The sequence below is a fragment of the Cebus imitator genome, unplaced genomic scaffold (assembly GCF_001604975.1).
Source record: "Cebus imitator isolate Cc_AM_T3 unplaced genomic scaffold, Cebus_imitator-1.0 Scaffold73, whole genome shotgun sequence".
Lineage (NCBI taxonomy): Eukaryota > Metazoa > Chordata > Mammalia > Primates > Cebidae > Cebus > Cebus imitator.
This window is the reverse complement of record NW_016107388.1, coordinates 4,801,668-4,828,312: the sequence shown is the minus strand read 5'-3', so window position 1 is coordinate 4,828,312 and position 26,645 is coordinate 4,801,668. Positions and strand designations below refer to the sequence as shown.

General features: G+C 38.0%; 1 protein-coding gene across 3 annotated transcripts in view; it reads left to right on the top strand.

Moving 5' to 3' along the window:
• ATP6V1H (ATPase H+ transporting V1 subunit H) overlaps nt 1-26,645 on the top strand; it is a 94,260-nt gene that overhangs the window by 62,037 nt on the left and 5,578 nt on the right. For all 3 annotated transcript variants that reach the window (XM_017531784.2, XM_017531783.2, XM_037739708.1), the window contains 2 exons: nt 7,715-7,816; nt 13,437-13,550. In XM_017531784.2, the coding sequence (XP_017387273.1) occupies nt 7,715-7,816; nt 13,437-13,550 (216 nt within the window). The remainder of the gene's footprint in view (nt 1-7,714; nt 7,817-13,436; nt 13,551-26,645) is intronic.

Below are 26,645 nucleotides of genomic sequence, written 5' to 3'. Positions count from 1 at the left end.
AACATAAGTATCTAACTGAACCAGCTCCATTTATTGAAAACATTTCCCTCAGTACTCTCCAGGTTTACCTTTGTCATAATAAGATGACTAATATGTGTAGGTTTCTTTCTTTTTTAGTAAGATATAATTATAACATACAGTTTATCTATTTAAACTATAAAATGCATTGGATTTTAGTGTATTCAGATATTTGTACTCATCAACAAAGTCAGTTTTAGAACATTTTCCTTGCTCCAAAATGGAACCCCATATCCTTTGGCCACCACCTCTTTATCCACCCATCTGTCTAACCCTAAGCAGCCACCAATACTTGGATTTGCCTGTTACAGAAATTTCATGTAAATGGAATCATGTAATACATATTTTTTTTTGTGGCTGGCTTCTTTCACGTACCGTAATGTGTTCAGGGTTCATCCATGTTGTGGAATTTATCACTACTTCATTCCTTTTTCATGGTTCAGTGATTTTCCATTATGTGGATAAGACCACATTTTATTTATTCACTGATCAGTTCATGGACTTCTGGGTTGTTTCTACCTTTTGGTTATTATGAGTATTACCAGTAATACTTATGGTACAAGTTGTTGTGTGGATATATGTTTTCATTTGTCTTGCTGGTAGATACTTGGTGTGAAGTTGCTGAGTCATGTGTTAACTCTGTGATTAACCATTTGAGGAACTACAAGACTGTTTTCCAAAGTGGCTACACAATTTCCTATTCTCACAAATGGTGAATGAGGGTTTTGATTTCTCTACGTCTTTGCCAACATTTGTTACAACCTGATCTTTTGATTCTAGCCACCTGAGTGTGCAGTGATAACCTCATTGTGGTATCTCTTTGTATTTCCTGATGACTAATAATGTCAAGCATTTTTTCATGTGCTTATTGGTCATCTGTATATCTTCTTTTGAGAAATATCTGTTCAGATACTTGGCTCATTTTTTAATTGGGTTGCCTTTTTATTACTTAGTTGTAAGGGTTCTTTATATATTCTGGATACAGGTCCCAGATCAGATAGGTGATTTGGAAATATTTTTAATAGAGACAGGTGTTCACCGTGTTAGCCAGGATGGCCTCCATCTGACCTCAGGATCTGCCCTCCTCAGCCTCCCAAAGTGTTGAGATTACAGGCATGAGCCACCTTGCCTGGCTTTTTCCCACTAAAAGAGGCAGGATCTAGCTCTGTTACCCAGGCTGGAGTGAAGTGATGTGATCATAGCTAACTGTAACATCAAACTCCTGGGCTCAAGAGATCCTCCCATCTCAGCCTCCTGACAGCTAGTTCTAGAGGCACACATCACCGTGCACCAGCTATTTTTTTTTTGTTTGTTTGTTTTAATTTTTGTGGAGATGGGATGTCACTCTGTTGCCTAGGCTGGTGTCGAACTCTTGGCCTCAAAGCAGTCCTCCCGTCTCTGCCTTCCAAAATGCTAGTAGACATAAGCCACCATGCTTGGCTCAGTGCTGTTTTTAATTAGAAATTCCAATTGTTCATGGATAGCGGATGAGAAAGCAGTTGACTCGTATATTTACCTTGTATCCTGTGACTTTGCTGTCATTATTTCTTTTATTTCTTTTTGTCTTATTACACTTAATATACTTCCAATGTGATAGTGAATAGAGTGATGAGAGAGTACATCCTTGCCTTGCTCCTGATCTTAGGGAGGAAAACATCTAATTTCTCATTGTTCAATATGCTGTTAACTATAGATTTCTTTCTTTCTTTTTTTTTTTTTTTTTTTTGAATGTTCCCCTTTTTTTTTTTTTTGCTGAGAGTTTTTATCATGAATGTATGTTGAATTTGTCAAATAATTTCCCTGCATCTATTGATGTGATTTTTTTTCTTTAGCCTGTTGATGTGATGGGTTACATTTCTCAAATACTACACTGGCCTTGCATTCCTGGACTCAATCCTGTTTGGTCATAGTTTATAATTTGTCTTACATGTTATTAGATTTGATTTGCTAATATTTTTGTTGAGGATTTTTGCATCTGTGTTTATGACAGATAGTGCTCTGTAATTATCCTTTCTTGTGATGTCTTTTTCTGATTTTTGGATTATGGTACTGTTGGTCTCATGAATGAGTTAAAGGGCGTTCCCTCTGCTTCTGTTTTCTGGAAGAGACTATAAAGAATTGGTGTTGTTTCCCTCTTAAATGTTTGATATAGTTTACCAGTGAGAACATGTGGGCCCGTTGCTTTCTGTTTTGTAAGGTTATTAATTACTCATTTCTTTAATAGATGTAGGCCTATTCAGATTATCCATTTCCCTTTAGGTGAGCACTGTGAAGGCCACCTACCTCCCATATGATTGGACTCCTTGAGATTTTTATTTCTCTAGCTAGTCCTTGTTCACTCTTTAGCAATTAGTCTGTTACCCTTTAAGTGTTTCTACCAGTTGATAGATCCATCAGTAGTTTCTGCTCCCAATAAGCTTTGATTCTCTGTCTCCCATTTTGCTAGTTTCCAGGGAGGTGGTTTGTCCTGGGACCTCAGTTCTGTCATGGATCAAAGAAGAGTTTTGTTCAGCTTTTTGTTTTTCCTGTTGTGAGGATTGGAGTGAAGACTTCCAAGCTCTTTACATGTTGTACCAGAAACTGGAAGTCTGCTCTTTTTTTTCCAAGATGATTTTGGCTATTCTGGGTTTCTTAACGTTTCATATGAATTTTAGAATCATCTTGTTAAAATCTACAAAGAAGCCAGTCTGGACTCTAATAGGGATTCTGTTGAAGCTGTAAATCAGTTTGGGGAGTAATTTAGTATTCAGATCCATGAACTTGGGATGTTTTCTGATTTGTTTAGATCATATTTAATTTCTTTCAACAGTGTTTTATAGATTTCAGAATACAAGTTTTGCATGTCTTTTGTTAAATTTATTTCTAAATATTTTGTCCTTTTGATGCTGTTGTAAATGAGTTGTTCTTTTCATTTTCAATTATTTATTGCGAGTTTATAGAAAAACAATTGTTTTTTAGCTTGACCTTATAGTCTTTGATCTTTCTGAGCTCTTTTTATTACTTTTAATACGTTTTTCTCTATTGGATTCCTTTGCATTTTCTGTCTACTGTTGGCCTTTGAACAATGCAGAAATTAGGGGTGCTGACCCTCCTCCCCCACAGTCAGAAAGCCACATATAACTTTTGGCTTCTCCAAAACTTAACTACTAATAACTTCCTGTTGACTAGAAGCCTCACTGGTAACAACAATTGATGAACTCATGTTTTGAATGTTACATGTATTATATACTGTATTCTTACAATAAAGTAAACCAGAGAAAAATGTTATTAAGAAAATCATAAGGAAGAGAAGATGTATTTACTGTTCGTTAAGTGGAAGTGGATCATGGTAAAGGTCTTCTTCCTCCTTGTCATTATGTTGAGTGGGCTGAGAAAGAGAAGGTGTTGCTCTTGCTGTCTCAGGGGTGGCAAAGGTGTAAGAAAATCCATGTGTAAGTGTACCTGTGCAGTTCAGACCTGTGCTGTTCAATGGTCAACTGTACAAGATTATGTCCTCTGTGAATAGAGACTTTTACTTCTCACTTTTTCAAGCTGGGTGCCTTTTATTTTTGTTTTTTGCCCCGTTGCCCTGGCTAGAACCTCTCTCATGCAAATATCTTTACGAATTATCTGTTATATTCCATCATCTATTTGTCTGTTCTTACTCCAATACTATGTTATATTAATTGCCGTTCATTATAGCTTCTTCAGATTACTCCCTTTGCTTTTGTATGACACTGATTTTTCTGAATAACAAGAAACAATGGTATAGGTATTTTTCTTTTACGTTTATATGATGAAGAGAAATTTGAAATTATTGTTCGTCTTTAGTTTTTTTTTTCTCCTTCTTCTTTTTTTTTTTTTTTTTTTTTTNCAGAGCCTTGCTCTGTCACCCAGGCTGGAGTGCAGTGGCATGTGTGATCTTGGCTCACTGCAACCTCCACCTCCTGGATTTGAGCAATTCTCCTGCTTCAGCCTCCCCAGCAGCTGGGACTACAGGCACATGTCACCATACCCAGCTAATTTTTTGTATTTTTATTAGAGGTGGTTTCATCATATTGGCCAGGCTAGTCTCGAACTCCTGACTTTGTGATCTGTCCACCTCTGCCTTCCAAAGTGCTGGGATTACAGGTGTGAGCCACCGTGTCCAGACTTGTCTTTCATTTTTATTCTTGTTAATGGAAAAATCAAACTCTATAAAATATCTTTAAAAGGTTTCTTCTGAGCCAATATGAGTAGCCACCATCTTGGGAAAAACAGTCTTAAGGAGGCCTGAGAAAAGGGTACCTGATTTCTGTTTTATACTAATGGTGGCCAGTTGTGCCTAAACTCCAAAAGAGAAGGCACAACTGGCCACCGTTAGTATAAAATGAGTTGTGTCTGACCCCTTTTCCCATCATAGACTGAAACTCAGTTTGAGGTTTCTCTGGGGTCCCGTGGGCCAAGAAGGAAGTCTGTTCTGTCAGCGGGGATGTTGTCAGTGGTGAATCTGTGTGGATCTCCAGCAACTCAATCCTCGCCTCCTTGGAGGAAATAGTTCTGCTGAGGGGCAGAAGTAGATTTAAGGCAGAGTGAGAGACCAAGGCAAGTTTGAGAGAAGGAGTGAAGGCTTATTAAAAATAAGAGCAGGAATGAAATGGAAGAGGGCCAAGTGGGTGACTTGGGAGATCCAAGTGCCCTGTTCTGCCCTTGGCTTGGGGTTTTGTACATTGGCATGGTTCCGGGGTTTCTGTTTCTCCTCCCTAGATTTTTCCCTTGGGCTGGGCTGTCTGCATGTTCAGTGGCTTGCCAGCACTTTGGAGGGGGCCATATGCACAGTATGTTTACTGAAGTTGTGTACGTGCTCACTTGAGGCATTTTTCCGTTTCCAGTTGAGCATTCCTAGAGGAAAGTCATATACCGGTTAAACTCTGCCATTTTGCACCTTAGTGAACATGCTTTAGCCGGCCCACCCCACTCCTGAGATACTGTTGGGAAGCTGCCGATCACCAGCTTCAGGTGTTTTCTGTTTGTTGGGAGACATCTTCCCCTGGCGCCTTAATCCTTTAAATCCACAGGGATTGGCAAGGTGAGTCGGTAAGGGCCCAGGAAATAAATATTTTAGACTTTTTGAACCATTTTGTTTCTGTCCCAAATTGCTTGACTTTGCCATTGCACTGCCAGCTATGGACAAAAAGTAAACTAATGAGCCTGTGTTCCAGTAAAGCATTTACAGAAACAGGTGGCATCGAGGTTTGGACTTGAGCTGTTATTTCCTTACTTCTGGTTTGATGTATTCAGAATGTCAGCCTTAAATAACGAAATTCAGAGAATAAAATTAAATACAGAGATTGTTCGCGCTCAAAGCTTGAGGATGGCTACCTGGGAGCATAAATTCAGGTTGCCTTGAGTGTACATATACTCCAGTTAGTAGCAGTTACAAGTGGGCTTTTAAGAGAAAAAGAAGAGGCAGTCCCTAAGTCATTTGCCAAGAATTTACATTAAAATGACATGCCCAACAGCTGTTGGGTAGCTGTTCATTGTTCTTTGTATCACAAATTCCAGGAACATGAGGGTAATGAGTGGGATAGTCAGGGACAAATGCCTTTTGTCCTTAGTGTGGACAAATGCCCACACTCTTGTCTCTGGGTGTGATAAGCTTTATATATTTCACATAGCTCTGATGGCTCTGAGCTATTTTTCTTTTTTTGAGAACAAATGTTATATTTTAAATAATTTTTATTAATGTAATTTGCATATAATTTACAATTCTTATTTAAATTATCAAAATAAACAAGTAATTTTTTTGAAACTATCAATGTTTCAGTTTAACTAAATTTAACTTAATTTTAGAATAATTTGCAAGTTGTCCTTTTAAAAACATACATAGTTTGAAATGTTAAAAAAAATACAGATACATACACGAAAAACTGAATGTATGTCTTGTTTCATCTTAAAGGCAGAGAGAACTAAAGTAGAAAAGTTTCTTCACTGCCGTTCAATCTCAACTCCTCCCGAGAAGGAATAGGGTCAGCAGGCCTTAGTCTCTGGTGTTCTTTCGGTGTCTAGACATACCTTACCTACATCTTCATACACCATTACTTGCACATGTCGTCAGACTAAATGTATTAGTCTGTGACCTATTTTTACCTTCTAAGGCTTGAAGTCATTTAACATGGCTGTCTTAATGTATATTAAAATGGCAGGTGGTGATTAGTACTAGGAAGAAAAGTAGAATAGGAAAAGAATGATGGGGATGATACTGCCTTGGGGTAATCCTGGGCTCTTATACAGGAGATGACATTTGAGCTGAAAACTGAATATTGTCTCTCAGTGTACTAGTGGGTTCAGTTTGCTAATCTGTTAAGGTTTTTATGTGTCTTTCTGAGTTACTGGACTATTAGAAAGAGTTGTTTGGTCTTCTAACAGGCCATTTAAAAAATATTCATTCTGACTCGTTATCACAGTTTTGCTCTGCTTTTAGAATGAATTGAGAAGTTTTCCGTCTATTTCTAGGCTCTTGAGTATTAAAATAACAGAGGCACAGCCTATTCCTTGAATGATCTCTGCTTGCACGCATGAGGAAGGTAGTCCTTTCCAAGCTCCTTGGATTCTGAGCAGCGCTGTCTCTCTTCCCTTTCACTTCCAAGGGCACATGCACATCTTGGGTAGCTGCACCCACTCCCTGGTGGTCCTTGAGATGGACGGCAGAAGCCGGGGCAGGGGAACCTTCTTTGTTACTGGTTCCTGGCTCCTTTTCTCAGAAGTACCCGTCAGGCTCCAATAGCAATTTATTCTATGTGGTTGCATTGGAGAAAGTACCAGAAGGGCAAGGTGACAGGATGGTGGATTTGGGCTGCCATCTTCTAAGAAACATTCCCTTGCTGTTATGGGCTTTATTATTTAGAAAGTGTATGTTCCATGGGCTTTATTATTTAGAAAGTGTATGTTCCAGTCTTCTGTTAGAGCTGGGGCAAGAGAGAGGGGAAGACACGTGTGCTTAGTGCCCAGTCCACCCTCTTATCATCGAGCACCAAAAGTCACTTGTCCCAGTACTGCCATTAGGTCCTCGGGTTTACAAATGGCTTATTAAAAATATATAATTAGCAAAGATCTATTGTAGTTTGTATTTTAACTTTTATTCATGTTCTAGTTTTTTTGAGGGGGAAAAACTATTTTTTGGATAAAAAGTTTTTTATCCCTGATATTTTGGAAATTGTGCATGGTCTACATTGTGAATGTGAAAGAAACTTGTTATATATGTATAAAGGTTTGAAAACTGCAAGCTAGGGCCAGTTGTGGTGGCTCACACCTATAATCCCAGCACTTTGGGAGGCTGAGGTGGTCAAGAGATTGAGACCATCCTGGGTAACATGGTGAAACCCCACCTCTTCTAAAAATACAAAAAAAAGTTGGCTGGGCATGGTTGCATGTGCCTGTAGTCCCAGCTACTCCGGAAGCTGAGGCAGGAGAATTGCTTGAACCTGGGAGACAAACTTGCAGTGAGCCAAGATCGTGCCACTGCACTCCAGCCTGGGCAACAGACTGAGACTTTTTCTCACAGGAGAAAAAAAAAAAAAAAGAAAAACTGCAAACTTATGTGTAATAGTGGAATCCTTAGAAGAATATTAATATATTAATGTCTATTTTCAGGAAGATATCTACATTATACCTGTGCTCTGTTGTGCGCTATAGAAAAATTAGAACTTGATCTCTCTTTGGATAAAATTTATTTCAGAATCTTGACAAAACTTTTGGAGGTATCAGATGATCCCCAAGTCTTAGCTGTTGCTGCTCATGATGTTGGAGAATATGTGCGGCATTATCCACGAGGCAAACGGTAAGAGAAAGCCATTCATTTTGTCTGGTTTCTTGAAACCTTCAGTGTAGAGTCCTAAATAATGTACTTATCCAAAATGGAGTAGGTTAGCAAAGGAGCTAACAGACACCGATGCAGAGTCATGCAGTGGGTAAGTGCGCAGACTGAACTTGCCTGCGTGGTCTTCAGATCCCAGCTCGCCCACCTAGTACGTGTGAGATTGGGGAAGTCCCTTAACCTCTCTGTTCCTTGGTTTCCTCCTCTGTGAATATGAGGAGTGAGTGAGTTAATACTCATTAATAGTAATATAAAACACTTAAAGTCATGCTCACTACATAGTAAGCACTCTTTAAGTGTTTGTTGAAGCAAGTAAATCAGCAGCAGTTCAATTGTCAAGTAAAGTTGTCTGCTACTTCAAGCAATAGCAGTTCTACACTTTTTGATATCATGGGATTTTTCACCTTGAATTTTGCTTCTCTAAGAACATTATGTTTGTTATTAACTTCGTGGTGGACTTTTTTTCTTTTTACAAGCTTCTCAGGAACGAAGTGTCGAAATGTTGTCTCTGGCAGAGTTTCGACCTTTTCCCCATCTCAAACAACATTTGTCAGTTGACAGAATTTTATAACAGAAATATTCTGGAGACTACAAGTAAATGTTTTGCTGGTCCATTGATATATTTTTAGATACAGGAAGTACTCTCTTAACATCTTCCATAGGTTCTTGGAAACTGAGACTTTAAGTGACAGCAGATTCTCGAGAAATGTCCTTTGCTTGTTTTATTTCATTTCACTTGAAGTCAGTTTCCAAGAACCTATTGATGTTAAGTGAGGATTTGCTATACGGAAATCGTATTTCCTATCCATGATTTTCTTTGATTGCTGTCAGGGGTGTCTCAGTATGCAGGTTTACATCTACTTCTTAATGTGGAGCCCTTTTCACTCTTGTTTTACATGTGTGTTATTTTCATGATGGTTTTTGTAGTTCAAAGAAACACTTGATCCAATTACTTGTTTTTGTAAGTTTGGGTGCAGAGCATAACATGACAGTTAATTGTCCCCCAGTTGCAAATTTAATAATTATTATCAATAAATACAAATAACACAAAAATAAATGAATTTATGTTATTAACTGTACTGGCCAATTGAGTTCTTTTAACGGACTTGTAAACTTTAAGATGGTAACATTCTGAGAATCAAACACAGTTGAGCATTAATCTTGCTTTTCAAATATACACGATATACGGGAACACCACTGTTCCATTGCTTTTTCTTCAGGAGGCACATACCACCTGTGGCCCCGATAGAAGGCGAGAAGTCACACCGTGATGATTAATGCCCAGCATTCATCCTTAGGGAATGTGCCCCCTTTGCATGTATGATTTAATAGCACAAGACTGGTGTAATGAACATTGTTTCAACAATTAAAACATTGTGACATTGGGAAAGCCGTATCAATCTCTCTTACAGGGCTTGTACAGCCACACTTTTTTTTTTTAAAGGAGTCTGGCATCTAAACCACCTTCCTGTGTTCCAGGAATTCCCCATTTTACAAGGCATGTGATCTCTCCTGTTGCAGAAGATTAAAATGGCAGAAATTCACTTTGCTGTCCTCTCTTACATTTAGCCACATGCCCATGGCCTGAAAGCTCAGTTGTAAGCCAATATAGCTACCCCAGACCTCCAGCAGAAACAAAAGATAGAGGGGAAGTGGGGATAGCCAGCTCCACGAGGAGGGGAAGAGGTGGCAGCTCCAGGTGGCTGGGTGTGAACAAAGTAAGCTGTGGGGTGAAGGGCCGAGCTGAAACAGCACCCTCACTGGACTACATGATTTTGATGGTGATTCAGCCTGGCGAGCCTTCAACTACAGTTGTCCAGCCTTCCAAGCCGTATACAGTTAGCTTTCAATAAACTATTTTGCTGCAGAATTATCAGGCAGGGCAAAGTTTTTGTTACTTTGTAACCTAACATATTGACTGATATTCTCTGTTTAATCTGACAAAACACTGTGTTGCCTTTCAATCCAAATACAAATGTCCAATTTTCTGTGCTCCCACAGGATTCTGAATATATTAATGCTTCTATTATGTAACACTTTTCATGTTGTAGAATGACAATGTGATGATGTCTCTTTCACCTCACTAGACTGTGAACTTCTCAGAAGAGCCACCTGTATTTGTCTAGACAGTGTTCACCACACAGTAGGGTATATTTATTGAGGGAAAAAACTACCAAAAGAATTATGCTTGTTCTCTTAAAATACAGACTTTTCTATCTGGTAAATATCTCTATGTTCCTTTGTACAAAGCCTAGCACAGCACATACAAATACAAATTAAATTGTTTGATAGTGGCACAAACATTTTATGGATTTTTATTTTTTAAATTTATAGTCATCATGAAAAGTAACAAATGCTTATTATAGAAAACTTGAAAAATACAGAAAAGAATAGTGAAGAAAAAATACACCCTTAATACTACAAAGTATGAGATAAAAATCATTTTTTGTTTTTTTTTCCCATGCCTATATAGTATGTGTTTTTTCTTCAGAAACTGTTGTGACATCTCCTATTTTATTTCCTGCATTTTCTCATTTATCATGGATATTTTCCATCTACAAAGTTTTAAAAATATGGTTTAATGCTATGTATAGGTACACATGTTCTGGTTTACTCAACTCTCACTACTGGGCATGTAATTTGTTTCTAAATTTTCATTATTATAAAAACAGATTTAACATCTGCGTAAACATTTCTGGTTATTTTCTTTACTGGCCCCTTCAAATAGATTTAGTGAGATGATATGAATACTTTTGAGCCAGAAAGATTCTTTTCACACCTTTTTTCAAGCATTCATGATATTGGGCATTTGTATTATCTGAAAATAATTGGTACTTCAAGTGCATCTGAAATTGAGAAGATGAGAAGTGTCCATTTATTGCAATAGCAGTGTGAGTTTCAGTGGGGTGAGATCATCCACTTGGTATGAGACCTGCCGGGCTCTGGGGTGGAGAGCAATAAAATGTAGTTTACTAAATGCGTAATAAATAAATATAGTAATATCAATCATTAAAAGCTCTTCAAAATTTTATTGGCTGGTGGTAATAAGGAACAAGGGTTTAGAATGTCAAAAACACTGCTTTTGCTAAGCAGTGTATTTGTTGTGAGAATTATATGAGATGAAAAATACGAACATTCAGCACAGTGCCCAGCGTGGGGGAAAGTGCTCACATTTGATATTATTATAAATGGTGTGTGAGCTCTGTGTTTTTAATCTGCCCTATTTTGCTCACCACATGGCAGTTTTCTGAGATTGTATTTTGATCCTGATTATTCACGGATTCCAGATTTGTAAATTTTCCCACCTAAAAAGGTTTATTTTCAACACCTGTATCAATGCTGGAGGTGCTTTTGCAGTTATCCATGAAGTGGTGAATTATTTGAGTCACTAATGGACACGTTTCCAGCTGTGGGGGAACAAGGCAGCATGCTAGTGTCCTATGTTCTCTCTTATTCTAGAAACAAGCGTCCTTCACGCAATCTGCTTAGTGCCACTTTTTTTTTTTTTTTTTTTTTTTTTTTTTTTGTGTTTTTTTTTTTTTTTTTCATTTTTGTGGTGGTTTGTGTGCATGTATGGTGATTTTGCTGTTTAAAATGGCCTGCAAACCTACTGCTGGAGTGCTGTAATGTTCCTAAGTGCCAGAAGGCTGTTATATGCCTATGGAGAAAACTCATGTGTCAGAGAAGCTTCCTTCAGGTAAGAGCAATGGTGCTGTTGGCTGCTAGCTGAGGCCTCAGAGGCAGTCCAGAGAACAAGGGGCCTGTGACCGTGCTCTGTGAAGCTCAGTGGGGTTCCAAAGCCGACTGTGAAAGGATCTTGTCAGCTATTTTAAGGGTTTGGTCCTTTTGTTTTATTTATATTTATATTTATATTTTTTAGAAACGGGCTCACCCTGTTGGTCCAGCTGGAGTGCAGGGGTGCGATCATAGCTCACTGTATCCTTGAACTGGCCTCAAGTGATCCTCCTGTCTTAGCCTCTCAGGTAGCTGGGGTTCTACAGGTGCGCGTCACCATGGCTGGGTAATTTTTTATTTTAATTTTTTTATGGAAACAGCATCTCACTGTGTTGCCCAGGCTGGTCTCGAACTCCTGGGCTCAAGCAGTTGTCCCAGCTTGGTCTCCCAAAGTACTAGGATTTATAGGCATGAGCCGCCATGCCTGGCCTGAATCCCTTTGTTAAGGCAAGTAGAAGCTGCTGAATTGTTTTAAGTAGTAAAAATGAGATGCAGAGTTTTTTGCCAAGATCCCTTTGACTACAGTGAGAGTAGGAGGCAGGAAAGCAGCCCTGTATCATCATCATCATCATCATCATCATCATCGCAGCAGAGCTGGGCTCAATGTCCTGCAGGGACATAGGCTTTATGGCCTTCAATCATCACAGCAATGCTGTAAAGATGTTCTTCTCCTCACTATTTGTCAGGGAGGAATTTACCAGGTAAACGACTTGTCTAATTAACATGCTTGATGAATGGCTGAGCTGATATGTTAGATAATGTTTTAAAGTACAGTGCCTGGCATGCAGTAAGCACTCAGTTAATGTTTGATTTTACTTACATTATATTCTTTTTTTCCCCCCTCAGTTCAATATATATTTTAAAAAAACCAGGCTTTAAAGAATAAAATATGAAAAGGCATGTAGGTAAAAGCTTCCCTCTCACTCTGACCCCTATCTACTTAGTTCTTCCTAACCCAGAAACCTTACTGATCTGTTAGATTGTCTTAAACCACCAACCACCATACTGCATTCAGGCATCACTTGCCACTGACTACGTAGTAGGTACTCTCCACTAGACAGGACTGGTGGCTAAAGAATGGGCAGGGCAGTCCACACTGTTGTGTGGGAGTTGAGACTCCACAGCTCTGTAACCACACCTTTGCAGAGGAACGGAGGACCTGTTTCTGTGCATGAAGAAAATAGCGCCTTTCACTTTGTTTATGTATGTAATAAATGAATTTTCAGGGTGTCGGAAGTGTGGTGCTAGAAAGCAGTGTCAGTTGTCAGTCATCTCGGTGCCCTGGAAGATATGCATGTCTTCCTCTGTCTCATGCCCAGGTCACATGGCATATCGCATTGTTGTAAGAAAGGGGTGGATATCTTACAATCAATCGTCTTTTCCAGGAAATTAGCACGGGTGCTCTTTAACCCTCTGTTCCCTGCTGTCTACATCTAAGCCCGTTTGTGTCACACAGTACAGTCACTGGTAGGCTTGATATAGATTGTATGTTATAAAAATTAGATGGTATTCAATACTGATATTAAGCAAGCAAGAGATGCTAATAATAAAGATGTTAATACTCAACCACTTAGAAAACCATCTAAAATACTAGTGACTGGGTGGGGTCTAGGCAGATGATACTTTTCTGAATTAGAGATGAGAAATGAGAAGAACTGTTGAATTTATGATTAGGAATTCAAAAGAGAAAATATTTGAATACTGTAAATGTGTGGCTCAGAAAGACACATGTTTGGTTTATTTACGTAGATTGTTACTTTCCTTTTTAGCGTTTTGGCATTTGAACTGCCTGTTTACAGACTGAATTTGAGAGTAATTGCATCTCTCACTACATCTCTGTTGTTTGCAGGGTCATCGAGCAGCTCGGTGGGAAGCAGCTGGTCATGAACCACATGCATCACGAAGACCAGCAGGTCCGCTATAATGCCCTGCTGGCCGTGCAGAAGCTCATGGTGCACAACTGGTATGCCCTGGCTTTTTCTCACACTCGTGTATCAGTCTGAAGACTCTCACTCGCCATTCTAAAAGTTCTTATGTAAAAATCAGTGATTTTGATGAAAAATTCAGAAATATATTTTAGTAATTCAGAGCAATGACACAATAGTTTTAAAAAGACAGACTGCACGAAGGGTCTCAAGGCATGTATATTCAAAATAATAATTTCAAAAACAACTCCAGAAGTAACTTAAAGGACCCTGTGGAATACGTCAGTCAGTCCTTTTTGGAGTTGAATGTGTTTGTACTGCTTATTCCTTGAGAAATGCCACAATTTTGCAAGGCTTAACTATTCAGCTTATGGTAACCTGAGTGAATTTTACCAATCCACATAAAAACATTAAAAGCTGATTTAATCAACTCAGATTCAGCTCTCACATTTCATTCGCTATAGTTTTTGCTTTTGAAGTAACTAAACTTGTGCTTCTTTGTTGTCTTTTTATTTTTAAAATAAAAACTATTGACTTTTGTACCCACTTAAAACAAGATGAAACGTAACTACTTAGACATAATGGTGAGCCCTTTGTGTACATAAAGAAGAGGCGAAGACTCTCCTTGGCATAGCTGCTTTTAGCTATAGGTTGGGTGTTCACTGCCTTCAACACTATCCTAAACAGTTCAGATGCCTCTCCATTCCCCACCCTCTGGAAGGATGCTCTGTTTTGGACTGTTTTTGTTAAGGCGTCAGGAACAAATATACATTGCTTGTAACTTACATAATGCTACCAGCACTTCCAAAGGAGAGGATTAGTGATTCACTAGCATGGGTGTGTTTGAAGTTGCAGGCAAATGCAGTATAGGAGAATATCCTGGAGTGCTGCTGTGGTATCATGTGTTAAATATTATGTTCCTGCCACTTAAGCACTTTTCTTATAAATAATAATAGCTATGTAAATTCTTACAACTGCTTTTTGAGCACTTACTTTGTACCCTGATAAGTCAAGTGTACAGTTTTGTACCCTGATAAGTTAAATGATACGTTAGGTATGATGGAAGTGGGTGCAACTTTACATAGGATTATTAGAAAAGGCCTCCCTGAGTAGGTCATACAGCTCAGTTGACAATTATGATAAGGAACCAGCCATACAGCTCAGTTACTGGGGTGAATAAGCATTTGAGGTGGAGGAAATGAGAGATGAAAAGGCCGTAAGTACTAACGAACTTGGCTTGTTTAAAGCAGTGTACAGGGACTTATGTGGTTGTGACAGTCAGGGATGGAGGTGTCTGATTATGGAGGGGACTTGATTGTGTAGGGCCTTGTAGGCTATCATTTGACTCCTGTAAGATGAGTTGAAAACCATTGCGAGGATATTAAATAGGGGAATGACAGGATGTGGTTTATGTTTTAAAATGGTCACTTAGGCTACTCCCTGGAGAATGGATTGTTCCTTCAAGGGTAAGTGAGAAAGCATGAAGAGCATTTTAGCTGATTCTCATGGTAGTCTAGGGCTGAGATAGTTAGTGGCTTGGCCTAGGTGATAAACGTTGAGATAAGAAGTAGATGGACTTGGGGTAGATTCAGAGCTAGCAGAGTTGGCAGCCCTTGATGGGCTGAAAATGTTTTTACTTTTTTCTGTAATTTCCGTACAAGAAGAATGGGATCAAAACAGAAGGTAAAAACCCCAGAATGGTTTTAGCAGGAGGAAAAACTTCATCTGTCAGTAAAACATAGAATATACCACTGGATTTCTCTCTTTACTTCACTTTACCCCGAGCTAGATTTTTCAACATAAATCAATTATTTAGCAATTCCTGTCTTATGGTTTGTTTATATCTCTTTCAGAAAATTAAAGGATGTTGGCAATTAATAGAATTTGAGGCCATTGCAACCAATGAGCTTATAGTTGCCAGGTGTTTTTTCTAAAGTTTCTGTGAAAGCCATTGTGTTGAAATTGGGGATATTGAAATATAATTATTTATCAGTTTATCTGTCTTGAAGTCTTTCTTGTTGGGTTTAGTGGTTTTCTTTTTTTTTTTTTTTTTTTATTTTGAATCATTTTGTTTTCTTTAAATGTATATTCCTAATATGAAAGGCAAGATACATATGAAATAGGATGTTGACCTTTTCCCTTTCTCAGTGGAGGAAATTTTTTGGCTGAGAATTTTTGTTGTTCAGATGATCATGTATTGAAGATGAAATATTTAAAATTTGACTTTTTTTCTTGAATTTATGAACTTGAGTTAGTCTCATAGTCCATTTCTCCATGTAGAAGAGGATTCCGTATTCTGTCTTTACAGGGAAATACTGGTTTATTTGCTCTTTATCATTGACTTAACTGATGACAGAATATTTTTTTTCCTCTCTCTAATTATATGCCAAATTTTAAAAGTTTTAATGTTTTAACTATGATAAAGCTCCTTTGCATTTAATGGAGAAACTTACTGTTAGTATTTTCCCACACTTCCTTCATAGAGAAATTTTCATATGAAGGAAGATTAAAATTCACCTGTGATCTCAGTATTTGGTTGTGACTTATCAATTTCTGTGGCCCCCTGTGCCAGAGAATGAAATTTGCTCAAGAACAATTTATTACAATACCAGTTTAATATGATATTAAATAGAATACCATTTGGAAAATAATCTTTTGCAAAGTATATTCTGAAATATAAAAGAGATTTAGATCAATACCTTTTTTCAGGTAACCTAGTTGTCTATACTAAACTATACCCATAAAGACCACCTTTCTACTTGCCTAAAATAGGGGCTTTTTAACCTAAAATATGCTACTGGTGTTCTAAAGATGTTTATTGATTGAATCTTAGAAATTTCTCTGAAGTGTTTTCTCTCATACCAAGTGAAAACTTGACAATACAGTAGAGTTTTTGTTTTAGCATTGGCTTGATTTAAATGGAAACAAGTTATTATAAATGGTGTGTTTCAGCCCTCCATGAGTGAAGTAATTATTTGAACATAATTAAGATGCAAGCATGGATGAACGCCTGAAGGTCTGTGTGACAGGCAGCAGCAGCAGCACTTTGCCTGCGTCCCTGGGCTTTTCTGCCTTAAAAGATTTTTAGGTTTTTGGTATTGCATTAATGCCGAAGTTTTTGTTTATCAGCATAAATTATAACTTTGGATATAATAAAGTTAACATTTATTACTTTCTGCTGTGAATTAAAAAATTTTAAGTATAATTTCAAAATTACATTTTAAACGTAATTTATGTTACTTATGAAATCATGGAACTGGATCAGATATGGATTTTGATTTTGAATCTGTTGTAAGGAGTTAAATATTAAGTTTCTTGATAATGTAGACATGAATTTGAGTTTATATCACATGGAGTATATGGTGTTATATAATTGGAAAATAATTATTTTTATGATTGATTTCAAAACCATTTCCTTGAATTGTAGGTCTTAGAATACCAGTGTTTCTCTCCTTCCACATCACATCTGTATTTCATGCAGTAATGGATTATGAGTAACCCTGACAGTGGGTGAGGAATAATGGGGAGGAATAGAGTTGCTGGGGAAGGAGAGGACAGTGGCACCCACTGGGTCCCCTCACCTGGGAGGCCTGAGCAGACCAGTCCTATTCGTGGGCCTCCCTGCCAATGACAGGCGTGGTTCTCATCTTTTTGTGCCCACCATGGCATTCCTGGTGCGTCCCTTGTTCTTTTGTGGAGTGCTGGATTTTTATTTTCATAAACTTGGCAGAATATATAAACAGTGACAACTTAGAGAACTTGTGTATGTACACCTAGTTAATCCATTTAACATCATAAAATATCATCGTTTTTCTCCCACAGAATGATTTTAAATGTAATCAGCCTCTAATTCAGAAGCAACAATATGTGCGTATGGACAGCTCAGGACTTCAGGAAAGAAACACTGAATTTTGTAGGTAGAGGATCTCGTGTAGAATTTTCTATATGTATCTCTAGATTCTTATTCAACCCTTTCTTAAGCAGAATAACTTATAAGAGTGTTACCATCTCTAGATTTTTTTTTTTTTTTTTGCTTAAATAAATAAATAATAATAGAAAAACTCAGCAGGCCAAGGATGTGTGTGGTACTGCTTAGTTCTCTGGTGTTTTTATCTGCTTCGGATGTTCTAGTTATTCTGTAAGTGCAGAGCCATAAATACAGTGACTAAAAGTAACTAGTTCATAAGTAAGAAAAAAAAACCTCTTATGTGTTTAGCTAACTTTTAGAGTAATAATCAAGTTACCAAACATTCCAAATGATTTTCAATAAACATTTCTAGATTTAACATTTTCCAGAATTAATTTAGAAATTAATTTCTAATTTCTAAATTAGAATACCGATTTCTAAATTAATTCTCCTTCTGGGTCTCTGGAATTTTCTGTGTGCCTGAAATTTTCTGGGTACCCGGTCTCTTTCTGAGTACCTGGAATTCTCCACATTATTATGACATTCTTAGTGGAGGAACATTTGAAAATGTCTCTAATGTCATATGTTTTGTGTATTTGAAAAAAAACAAATATAACTGGATTTTTTAAAATACGAAAACCAATTCCAGGTAAAGACGAATTCTTTACAGCTATTGTCTCACTATCAACTGAGTAATTCGGTCTCCCAATCGAAGGTTGCTTGCTGTTTCTTTGTAAGTTAGAATGTTTCCTAAGACTGTATTAACTTTAACTTTTCTGGACACTGTGTACCACTGAATTACAGTTGATTTGGAAATGCCAGCATAATATAAATCTCAGATTGTTGGAAAGTATCAGTGTAAATAAAAATTCGGAAGAGTTGGAAAACGAGCATTTTGACAGTGAAGAAAATAAAACCCCTGATGGTTAATATAGTCTATGCACTTTGTAATTGAACAAAAAATCAATTACAGTTTCACACATAGGTGCACGTGACTAAGTGCGGGGATCTGTGGATCCAGTTCATGTTTTGGTTTTGTTTGATTGTGATTGGCTTCTTAGACAAACAGGTACTTAAAGTGGGATTTAAAGGATCAATAAAACATAGATGAAAGAAAAAACTGGTCTAGTAAGGAGAGGTAGAGAAAAAGGAATTAACTTGCTTTGTTTTCATTGCTTTGTCTTCCTTCTGTGGGTGAGGCAGTTACATGTGTGGTCACTTCGCATATTTCGTTTCGTAGGCTTTGTGTATGTGTGCACGTGCACGCATCATGTAAATCCAATAAACCTCAATAGAATGGTTGACAGAATATACTAAAGATTTTGTGATAATTAAGCCAACCTTATATTCACTCTCAAAGAGATTTAAGTTTTTGAATTATTTTCTCAGTTTTTCTTCATATATGTCACCCAGATGTTATGTCTTGGTGGGGAAAAAAGTGTTTCATAGGTAATGGAAATGAATTTATTAAATTTAAATTTTTAAAAGAATTGTGCAGCAGTGTGGCAGTTACATTTTAAAATGTAAATCCTCTTAGATGAATTAGGTGAAGTTTATCGTCTGTTTTTACTTACATTTGAAATATTTATATTTTATCATCTGTTTTTACTTATATTTTAAAAAGGGAGTTCAGGATAAAGGTGCCAGAATGTTAGTACAAGGGCCAGAGGTTCTGGCATTTGTAGAAGCCTGAAATGAAAACAGCTTCTTGGATGAGTTGTTCCTGCCTTGCTAAATATCCCAGAAATGTGTTTGGAGAAAACATTTCAGTGGTTTGAACATTATGCTGTTCCATTTGTATCCAGCTCTTTTCTCAGTGAAGAGAGTTATGGGAGTATTTACTTTTATCTCTGTAATTGTCTCTAATTTAGTTATGAACAGGAATACTTGTTAGAAAATTCAATTTGTGCTAAAGTAGAGAAATACAAAGTTGGAAATAAAGACAGCACACGTTTTCAGCGCAGTGTGGTGAGAGCTATGACAGAGTGTATGTCAGTGTCACAGGATCTTGGGAAAAGCCAGGAGCAGGCAGTGCTAGAGGTGTTAAGGGTTAAGGAGTGAGTTGGTGGAGATGTGGCTGGGGTGCAGGGAGGACTTCAGGCAAAGGCTCCCTGTGAGCACACTGTGTGTGTGGAGTCACAGCAGTGTTTCAGAAGCAGAACTGGGAGACTAGCAGTAGCGGAACTAACACCAAAAGGCATCCTTTGAAGTTGTGTGAACGCTTAATAAAATCGTAGTCATCTGAATGCCGTTTTACTTCTTTTTGGATTTTAATAAGTAAGGAGTTTATCTTTCTCATGTCACATGGACTGTGCATGTTGGTGAGTTCAGAGCCGGATAGAGTCACGAAAGAGCCGAGGGTCCCTTGCCCTACTGCTCCCCTCCCTGCAGTGTGGCACTTTCGTCCTCCTGGTTGAAGTGGAAGAGGGAAGTGTGGAAAGAAAAGTGTTCTCATGAGTCTTTGTCTGTTTTTGACTTTTTTAATTGGAAAAAATTTTAACTACTGAAAAGCTGCTTTCATCTGTAGTCGCCAGCTTTGACATGATGCTGCATTTGTGTGTGTTCTTTCTCTCATTTTCTGAGCTGCTTGAGAGTAAGTGGCAGACATTATGGCCCTGCAGCCCTGAATGTGTGGGCATGGATCTCCTCAGAAGTGGGATGTTCTCTTACGTCACTGAGGTCCATCGATGCAATATGTAGTGCGTACTCAGACTCGTGGTTTTGGTATGCTGCTCATATCCGCTCTTGGAGACAGTTCTTCCTAACAAGATATGTATCCTTGCCGTTTCTATCTTGATTGCAGTTACCATGTCTGCAGCTGGGGGAGTGATTTCATTTTTTTTGGAGGCTTGGGGGTCTCATCTTTTCTTTTGTTCTCCCCGACAACCCTGAGTTTTGTGAGAAAAGCTGGCTGTGTGCAGGTCTTGTCCAGCAATTGGAGGCTCCTGTCCCACGGTCTGAGACTAATAGATGGGCCCCGGTAGGTTGATTGCCTGGCTGTCCCTTCCTTTTCATCATGTAGTCACTGCCTGCCTCTCCTGGCTCTTCGATATGGAAAGAGAGATCTTTCTTCCTCCATTTCCCAACTTTACTTTAGGTTCAGGGCAATGATTCTGTTGCCACTGAAAGGGAAAGCGACTTACCTCCTGGGTGTTAAGAAAATGACTTCTAAGGGCAACTCAACTCTGCCTGACTCCTAAGCCCTAAGTTCAACATCTTCCCAAGTCTTTCTAGGCATAGACAGAATATGAGGTATAAGCATTTTTATCAGGTAAGTATAGCTATCAGGATAGCCTTCAAATTTTACAGATCAAGTTAATACTCTTTGTTCCTTTTTCTGATATATCTTGGCTTTGCAAGTCATGACTTACATTTAATTACTTTATTATCCCCATTTGTAGAGTCAAGAAAATGAAATAACATATTAGTCATTTAAAATATTTTAAAACCTCTATTAAATCTATATTAGAAATATCCATTTAAGAATTTTTTTTTGCAGGTAGTCATTTGTAACCTGTCAATTTTGAAAACTGTTTTTTCTTCCCCCAAGTAATTGTATTTGGAATTATTTGTATTATATATCATCATTTATTAAAAAAAAATACCTTTTTACCATTTGTAGTCTCTTTGAAAGTAGTGTTTCTCATACTTCTCTTTTTTATGCCTTAGGGTTTCAAATAAACAGAAGTAATTGGCCAGTGATAGAATATTTTTATTGTTTGAATCTCTGTTCTTTAAATAATATTCTGAAGCTCCTCTGGGTAGCAGGGTAGAGTAGGATCTATTCAGAACTTGGTAGTCATGATTGGCTTTAATCTTGTTGAAACCTTGTTGAAATCTCTGTCAAAATAAAAAATTTTAAGTGTCTTTGATTTAAAATGTTATATACTCTAAAAAACTGTTATTGTATAAGAATAGTCTTTTTATATGGTGGCAACTAAGGAACAGATAGTTTCCTGAAATTTTTAATTTGAAGCTCTAAGGGAAAAAAGCTTCCAAGTTGGAAAATATTGTTAGAAATTATTTTGCCCTCATATAAATGTTAAATGAGAGCAAATATAATCTACGGATATATAATTAAGATTGACTATCAAATATAAAAGTAAATGTCTAGGATTGTCTGTACAACAGATGACTTACTGTTGTTCTAGTGCAGCATAGCACTAGAAAGAATAACAACTCTTTCAAAGAAAAGGTAACTATTAGAGTGGCTTGTATTAATGTTTTTTAATTGAATAATCTGTGGATAGTTTTGAGTATAAGTTGTGTTCTAAAATGTTTAAAACAGAGTTTTGATTTATTTTATATTTTGCTGATTAAAAATTTTGCCTAGTTTTTTCCCACTAAATGATTTCTTGTCAATGGTCAGTGCCCTTCAGATCAAATTGTTCATATATTATGCTTTTAGAAACATCATTGACATGCAATTTGAAACTTGGAGCTCTTTCTAAAGGATAACATGAAAGCAAGTCATCATACTTTGGCATTTTTCCCTCAGCTGTTTTTGTCTGTCTTCCACTCCTTTCTTCTTTCTCTGTTTAAATTGTGCTAGTCTCCCAGTTGGGGTAGGTGATAGTTTTATATGGTCCTAATGTATTTTAACCTTGCTATCTTTTTGGGTACACAAGATTTTCTCTGTCATATGTTGTTAAACTTTATTTTGTTGGTTCTGGCCTGATATCAGAATCTGCCTTTCCGCCCTTCTCTGTGTATGGGAATTAGACGGGTCCATAGATGACAGATGCGCTGTCAGGTGGAAATTGTTTCAAGACTGCTGCATGCTGAAACAGACCACTGAGCAAAGTGTCTTTGTCCATTTCCCGATGCTTGTAATGGAATACCTGAAACTGGGTAATGTCTAAAGAAATGGAATTTATTTCTTGCGGTTATGGAGTTTGAGAAGTCAAGGTTGAGGGGCTACGTCTGTTGAGGCCCTTCTTGTTGGTGAGGTCTCTGCAGAGTCCTGAAGTGTCACAGGCGTCACATGTCTAGAGGCTGGGCGCCTGCTCGTGCTAGCTCAGGTCTCTCTCTCTCTTATAAAACCTCAGTCCTACTCTTGTGATAACCCGTTAATCTATTAGTTGATGAATGCATTAATCCGTTCATGAGGGCAGAGCTCTGAAGATCCAGTCACCTGTTTCAGGCCCCACCTCTCAATACTGCCACCCTGGGGATTAAATTTCAACATGACTTTAGAAGGGGACAGATATTGAAACCATAGAAGAAAGTTTCAGAATTCCAGTATTTGGGAAAGAAAATACTAGTTCTATTGTCCTGTGTCTAGATTGATTTAAGTTTGTAGTAAGCTGTTACCTAAATATATTTTAAATCTCAAGATGACTGATCTAGTCACATGTACTTGCATTAAAGCCAGTGTATGTCTAGTATAGGTGCTGCTGTTGATTTTTTCCAGCCAAGGTTTTGTCTCAAGGATAGTTATTTACGCTCAAGAGAACAGTAATCGGAAGGATAGGTTCATCTAATGATGTAACAGAACCCACAAATACCATGACTTCAATAAGAGAGACATTTGTTTTATCTAACATCCAGGGGTGGGCTGGGCAGACCAGAACTAGGCGAGCACAGGGATCCAGGCTTCTTCAGCTCAGCACGCTGCCACCCCAGGGGCGTGGCCTTGTCCTCTTGGCTGTGGGGGTTGGGAAGATGTTCCAGGCCTTGAGGAGGCTCCTGGAAGTTGCCCCTCAGCACTTCCACCTTATACCCTATTTGTTGTTACCCAGTCTTCTGGCGGCATAGCTGCAAAGGAACCGGGAAATGAGATCTTTTCCTCTGATAGGCTATGTGGCCTACTAAGATGAAAGGGTTCTGTTACTGAGGAAGAAGGAGAGAAAGAGGATATTGGGGGACATTAGCAGTCTCTTTCCCTGGAGTTAGAAGTCTATACTCGTCTGTATTAAATTATAAATAATTGCTTTGATTTTAATTCTTAGGTTTTGTGGGGTCATATGACCTACCTCCACTGGCAGATAATTCAGAACACTGTGGTTGTGCTTGGGCTTCGGGACCTTTTAATGCCCCTCTTCCTTTCAGAGTTTGAGAAAAGTCTTGTAATCCCTTATTGTTTTTTGAAAGTTAATATTTGGTGATTCTAATGGCATAGGCATTGCCAAGAATTTTTGTTTGCATGTTTGAAATGTTTAAGAAATTAAAACAACTGAAGTAGTTATGCTACTTCTGTTGGCTTATTAACTTAGAAAAATAGTGAATTGTAGATTACATTTAAATGAGATTTATTATTAATTATTATTATTATTATTATTTGAGATGGAGTCTTGCTCTGTTGCCACGCTGGAGTGCAGTGGCATGATCTTGGCTCACTGCAACTTCCGTCTCCTAGATTCAAGCGATTCTCCTGCCTCAGCCTCTTGAGTAGCTGGGACTACAGGCGCACACCACCACACCCAGCTAATTTTTGGATTTTTAGTAGAGACAGGGTTTCACCACATTGGCCAGGATGGTCTCAATCTCTTGACCTCCGTAATCCACCCACCTCGGCCTCGCAAAGTGTTGGAATTACAGGCGTGAGCCACTGTGCCTGGCCAAAATTTATTTTAACTTAATTTAAAAACTGGTTTTTGACAGAGAGGGTTGGTGATAGTAGGTCCATTCATCACCCACTTGTAAAGTTTATATTGGATTGACAAATTTTAACAAGTCTAACTTTGCTGTTTACTGTTTTAGGGAAAGCTAGATGGTTCATCACGCGGTGAGTCAGTAGGTGCAGGCTGCGTTGTGACCTCATGGGAAGGACGTGTGACCACGTGACCATGTTGAGCTCAGGCTTAAGCCCAGGAGGAGAACGTTCTGGGCAGAGAGGAGTTGGGGACTGTGAACAGAAGGAGGAAGTGGGGGAGAGAGCTGTGCATGCAAACACATTCAGGTAGAGAGATCACCACCCAGCTGGGGAATTACCAGACAGCTGGAGTCTGTTATGAAGCCACAATAAAGTGGAGACATGCATAGTGGCCACATGACAACAAACCATCTCTGCTTGATGTTCTGAATTCCTTCCTGGAGGCTGTGAAGAAACAGGGGTAAAATAACAGTGTCATTTCAGCAAGACCATTTTGGAGACAGTGGTTGGAGGGAGGGTACTGGATTTTGAATTGTAAAAGACTAGAGGAAAAAGACCAGCAAGGAGGCTGCAAATCAGTCCAGCCATGGCAAGAGGCGGTATCGGGTGAGGAGGATGGGAGAGATTCAGTATATGGAGGAGAGAGGAGCTGTGGATGTGGTGGATGTGGAGGAGGCCAGTGACTTCCCAGTTTTATCTTTGACATTGTTAGTTACTAAACAAAATCACACACACAAATCAAAAACCTGTTACCTTCTATGTAGTGTGGCAAAGTTACATAATCTGCTTTATTCTTTAAATAACTCTGAGACTCATTTCAGGTGATTATAATTCATATTGAAGAAACATCTGGCCCACGTGTTTTGGTTCATTTTAGTTTCTGCCTATCTTGTGGAAAAATTGATCCTCTAAAGAATATAATTTTGTAGGCTAGGAGATCCTTCAAGTATAATTATAAAGCTCATTTAAGTCACTTTCTACTATATATCATTAAAACATTGAACTAGTCTTCTAAGATGTTGTTTCTGTACTGTGGATTTAGCTGAGCTTTCTTATGTGCAGATTCTAATTAAAAATAATTTTAAATTTTGTTTGAGCAGCTCTGCAGTTAGGTGATGGAGTAGTTGGTAGCTTTAACTGCTGAAGACTGTCTCTGCAGCACGTTTTCCTTTAGGAGAAACATGCATCCTTTTCCAGGTCTAACTCTCCTGTAGGACTCTTCAGCTACGTTTTATTCAACAGTCATTGATCTCTTAGTTTATACTAGGGACTGATTTGAAAACTGGAAGACAATGAGTGGGACACCGACTCCACCCTCATATGCTGTAAATAAAATGCAAGAAAAAAGGAGTCTGCAATAAGCCTTAAATGTGGACTTTTCTTAATGCTATCTTTGTAATAAATAGAAAACAAACGTTCTTATTAGAAGTTCTTGTAACTGCATAGGCATTTCTCCCACACTGTGCATTGCGTAACCGGGTTCGTATGTCATGTGCTTGGCTAGGGGCGTGCCCTGTGTTATGCAGGTTGCTTTTGGTTGTAACTACTTGCTAATCAGGAACCAGTATTTAAAAGGTTGAGGAATGTGTGCTGCCAACTCTAGTGCTTTGAGTGGTTGAGTGCGTTGCCTGCCCATCAGAACCACACACGTTAGAAAAGGGGTGAAGCACGGAAGATGCGCTGATGTGTGACAGAGCTGGTAGAAGCAGGTGAAGAGGACAACTCCTGAGCATAGCCAGAGATAAATGCAGGTTTTGTTTAGTGGCATTTAGATTTTATAGCTGGTTAAAAAAAATATTTTTTTGATTAGTGGAATTCCTGTAGGAAAAATAACTTTGTTATTGCAAATTTTACATAAATTGCTTTTAGAATGCACTTTTTAATGGAATTTCTTTTAAAATGTACATTTTTATTTCTTAGGACTACAGCTCCTGTAAATAGACTCTAGTATAGACTTTTGGAATCACTGAACTCTTTTTTTTTTTTCCTTTTTAATTTCATGGATCATCTCTTTAGGGAGACTGCTAATCTATTGGTCTTTGAATTTAGATGCTGCTAGAAAGTGAAGTGTCTAGTGGTTATGAAAATATGTTTGAGAAAATAAATTGAGGATTTGTACTGTGATGTTCTTAATCTTTCTTATTCTCACAGCTATACAATAATATGTCTCCAGCCAGTGAGAGGTAGAACAATGTGCCATGAGGCAATACTATTAGTCATTAAAACTGAATTTTGAAATCGGAGTTGGTACAAATACACTCCCCTACACTAAACTAGTTGTCCTAACCTTACAGCATGTCAGTTACCACTGCTGAACTCCAGTTACGCATATATAAGTGGGGCTCTTCTGTACCTTTCTGGGTATTCTTGTGAGGAGTACATAAAAAAGTATATGTCAAGCAGTTAGTGCAGTGCTTAGTAACTAGCAGGCACTAGAAAATGATATGTGTTGTGATGTTAAATACTATTTTTCCTAGGCTGAAATCAAAATACCCTAGAAAGAGTTCAACTATATCATATTTACTCTTAGAATTTAAATGTTTTTGTAAATTAGATGCAGGTGAGAGAGCACTGTGGTTTTTATGTGGTTCAGTTACATAGGAAAAACAATTTGTTTTTTTTTTTTTTTTT